This window comes from Daucus carota, chromosome 9 (assembly GCF_001625215.2).
Source record: "Daucus carota subsp. sativus chromosome 9, DH1 v3.0, whole genome shotgun sequence".
Classification (NCBI taxonomy): domain Eukaryota; kingdom Viridiplantae; phylum Streptophyta; class Magnoliopsida; order Apiales; family Apiaceae; genus Daucus; species Daucus carota.
In genome coordinates this window covers 14,366,594-14,370,293 of record NC_030389.2, presented here as the reverse complement: position 1 = coordinate 14,370,293, position 3,700 = coordinate 14,366,594, and the positions used below count along the sequence as shown (strand labels likewise).

The window sequence follows — 3,700 nt, the reverse complement described above, 5'->3', positions numbered from 1 at the left end:
TTAACTTGTTAATCAGATTTTAATTGATTAATATAACAATGTGTAAGTCGTTATATAATTAATATGGGTCAGTTTTAAAGTCCACTAGTTCATAGAATAAATTCGACGAGAAGTATTCTAACTTAGCGCGGTTTAAAACAACCGAATGATAAAAGCACAGAAAACTGTAGATTTAACGAATAGGAAGTGACAAACAACTTGAAAGTTTACAATGCTTTTGAACAAGAACAAATGAAAGGGGGAAGACCATATTTATAAGTAAATCCCTGAACAAGACAAGACAATTGAAGACAAGACATTGCAATGACTTGCTAAGACAATAAAACACATTGTCTTGCCAAAATAAGCAAGGCAAGACAATTTGATAAGGGGCAAGACAATCGGAGGGATTGTCTATAGCTTAGGAAGATATTCCAGAACAAGGTAAGACAATATTACCTTCGGTAAGACAATCACTAACTCGGCAAGACAATCTTAGAGATTATCTGGCAAGTAACTGATTAGACAATCCTTGGTTCGGCCAGACAATCTTAAAGATTGTCTTGCAAGCTAAAGTTTAGACAATACATGGTTCGGCAAAACAATCTTTTGGATTGTCTTACCATGTCCAGGAAGGGTTAATTATAAAGCTTGGCAATACAATCCAATTGATTGTCTTGCCGAGTTTATAAAACATAAAAAAAATTCATTTTCCTTTCAATTAATTAACCAATTAATATCCACTTAATTATATTAAATGCATAAAGTCATAAATTAAATTAATTCGAGATAGAATCAATTTAATAAATAAATTACACATCCAATATAATTATTTTGAGAAGTGAAATAATTAATTAGATAATCATTTAACCCTTTTCTTCAGCAGCAGAGTTTTCGGTCTTCTTTAAACAATTACGATCTTCGACTTGATTGAACGACCACCTTTGTTTGATGCAGAATATTTAATCTGAGTAGCTGATACACAAATGTTACTATCTGGTTCATCTATAACTAGCTGAATCAAATATTCTTTGTCAATTAAACAATTAAGCTGTGGCTTGTTCGTCGATTCTTCGTCTTCTGAGTTCTTCTTCATTTGTAGACACAATGTGGAATCTTCTGTATAAATAAAGTATTTAAACTCTATATCTTCTGAGCTTCTGGACGTGCCACAAAAGATTATTTGTACACTGAGGCTTGAACATATTAATGAACTTCTTTCAGTGGTTTGCAGCAGCATCCTGAAATTCTTTTAACATAAAATCTTCCATAAATCATTTGACGTTCTTCGTACGGATTCTGATTAACAGTAATTTCTATTTACTCTGTGGCTTGTTCGTCGATTCTTATTCTTCTGAGTTCTTCTTCATTTGTAGACTCAATGTGGAATCTTTTGTATAAATAAAGTATTTAAACTCTATATCTTCTGAGCTTTTGGACGTGCCACAAAAGATTATTTGTACACTGAGGCTTGAACATATTAATGAACTTCTTTCAGTGGTTTATAGCAGCATCCTGAAATTCTTCAGACATAAAATCTTCAATAAATCATTCGACGTTCTTCGTACGGATTCCGATTAACAGGAACTTTCTATTTAATTACTTTTTTATCAGAGTTGAGCTGATACCTCTTTAATTACATATAGGCTTAACATATGCCTTTCAGAAGAAAATCACCAATTTTAGGATGCTTGTGTTGTAAGGCTCCCACTCTTTCATTGCCTCCAACCATCCATCTCAAAGTGATGTACTGCTTAGGAATCTCTGACCATTGCATCTTATACAAGTATCGAATAATATGACGGCAAAGGATTCCCGAACTTTCAAATTTTCGACAAACACAAGTTATGGTGCCATTCTCGGTGACGATCAAAACATAGTATTTTCTATACTCCTCTTGGACCGTTGTTTTGTATGCCTCGTAATGCTGGTAAATTGCATTGCTCTTTTTCTCAATCACGACATAAGCTCCACTTTCTTTGAGTTCGTGTTGAAAACGTCTAAGCATTTCTTTCATGTAGGTAGATGCCGCATGATTCTCCAATGATGATGATGTTATTTTGGACCTTTCCTTGTTCTTTTTTTCATAATCAGCCTCTCTTTCACGTAAATGTTGTTTCTCCAACGTTTTCCGTGAATTCTCTATAAACTCTTTCAAACCGGTACTAGCATTGACAAATTCATCGAAGAAAGAATTCATTGACTCACTTCTAGAGGTTGTGAAGTGAAGTTTAGTGTAAACACGGACCCACTTGTGTCGAACGGAGTACATATCTTGTAACCAAGAATGGTTCATCAAATCGTATTTTTAACCTAATGCCTCCCACCTATCTTCGAATTGTGCACCCATTAGTGACTTGTAGATGCAAGAGTTGAAATCTTCTTTGAAGTGATCATGATTTGCATATAAATGAGACAATATTTCACCAAACTTTGTTCTTATATGCCACCTACAATATAAATGAATTGTGTTAGGCAAAACTTCGGCAATTGCGTTTCCAATAGCAATGTCTTGATCGGTGATGATTGTTTATGGAGCCACGTTCCCCATAGCCTCCAACCAACTCTTAAACACCCATAAGTAAGATTCTTCGGTCTCATCCCTTATCAGGGCAAATCCGAACAAAATCGACTGATAATGGTGATTCACCCCGGTAAATGGCACAAACGCATTCAATACCTATTAGTACGATAAGTGGAGTCAAAAACAACATCTCCAATAGTTTTGTAGGCATTGACTGATCTCGGGTCAACCCACAGCATGGCCCGCACACGATTTTCCTCGTCCACGTCAACTTTATAGAAAAATTCACCTTGACTATTACGTTTCAATTCTCCAAGTAATGCCAATCCCTCTAAAGCATTACTCGAATCAAACACATAATGTCGAATATCACGCAATACATTCCGAACATCTTCATTACTAAATCCAATATTCTCCCAGGCACCCGGTAACTCTCCTAACATGTTTAAAGTGTTTGAAGGCCCAATACCCGATTTAATCAATGTTATATTTAACTGCCGAATAACGGGAATTATATTCCTTGGCCTTTGCATGAAAAGCACTTCATCCTTTGAAATCATTGTGGGATTGTGTTTTAAATTAACCAATGTCACTTCCCATTTCTTCAATTTTTCCCTATGAACAACGTACTTCCCCGCCAAGAAATGCGTTCTACAAATCGAATCCCAATTTCTCCTTCTTTTATGAACATCCGTACCTTCATCCAACGACTTGGGTACTAATCGACCACCCTTTCGACATATATATAAACGCGAACAAATTTTCCTACTTTTCACACGCCTATGTGTGGTTCTAATTATCACCTCAAAACCAACACGTCTACCATAATCTCTATAAAACATCTCCGCTTTATATAAGCTATCGAACAATTGACCAACACAAGGACAAATTTCATTCAAATCATAATCATCTTTTGAATTTTGTTTTTCATAAAAATCATCAAAACATTCATCACCAACCTCCCAACCTCCTCAACATCAACATCACCAACCTCCTCCACAATCTCAATTCTAGGTTTATTAGGTGTAATGGGCTTAGTAGGGGATGTTAATTTTTGAAATATGTAAGATGCGATGAGATTAATAGAAATCTACCCTTAATAAAAAAAGTCCAATAAAGCTCCAAGCTCCAAACTCCGAGCTTCAACCTATAAGCTTCAAATTTCAAGCTTTAACCTCCAATAAAGATCCAAGCTTC

At 35.3% G+C, this 3,700-nt stretch overlaps 2 protein-coding genes across 2 annotated transcripts; both read right to left on the bottom strand.

Annotated features, from left to right (window-relative positions):
* Positions 1 to 1,627: 1,627 nt before the first annotated feature.
* On the bottom strand, positions 1,628 to 2,179 carry LOC108203497 (protein FAR1-RELATED SEQUENCE 5-like). Its single transcript, XM_017372465.1, has one exon. The coding sequence runs from the start codon at positions 2,177 to 2,179 to the stop codon at positions 1,628 to 1,630; it is 552 nt and encodes a 183-aa protein (XP_017227954.1).
* A 108-nt stretch (positions 2,180 to 2,287) lies between these two features.
* Positions 2,288 to 3,345, bottom strand: LOC108203498 (protein FAR1-RELATED SEQUENCE 5-like). Its single transcript, XM_017372466.2, has 2 exons — positions 2,660 to 3,345; positions 2,288 to 2,429 (listed from the first exon to the last, which is right to left on the bottom strand). Exons 1-2 carry the CDS (start codon positions 3,343 to 3,345, stop codon positions 2,288 to 2,290), a joined length of 828 nt encoding a protein of 275 aa, XP_017227955.2.
* Between the last annotated feature and the right edge of the window lie 355 nt (positions 3,346 to 3,700).

Excerpts from the sequence above, each read along its gene's own strand:
- LOC108203497 (XM_017372465.1), bottom strand. The coding sequence starts at position 2,179 with ATGAATTCTTTCTTCGATGAATTTGTCAATGCTAGTACCGGTTTGAAA.
- LOC108203498 (XM_017372466.2), bottom strand. The coding sequence starts at position 3,345 with ATGTTTTATAGAGATTATGGTAGACGTGTTGGTTTTGAGGTGATAATT. Across the intron at positions 2,430-2,659 it reads TCCACTTATCGTACTAATAG|GTGGCATATAAGAACAAAGT; the intron begins GTATTGAATGCG and ends TTTATATTGTAG.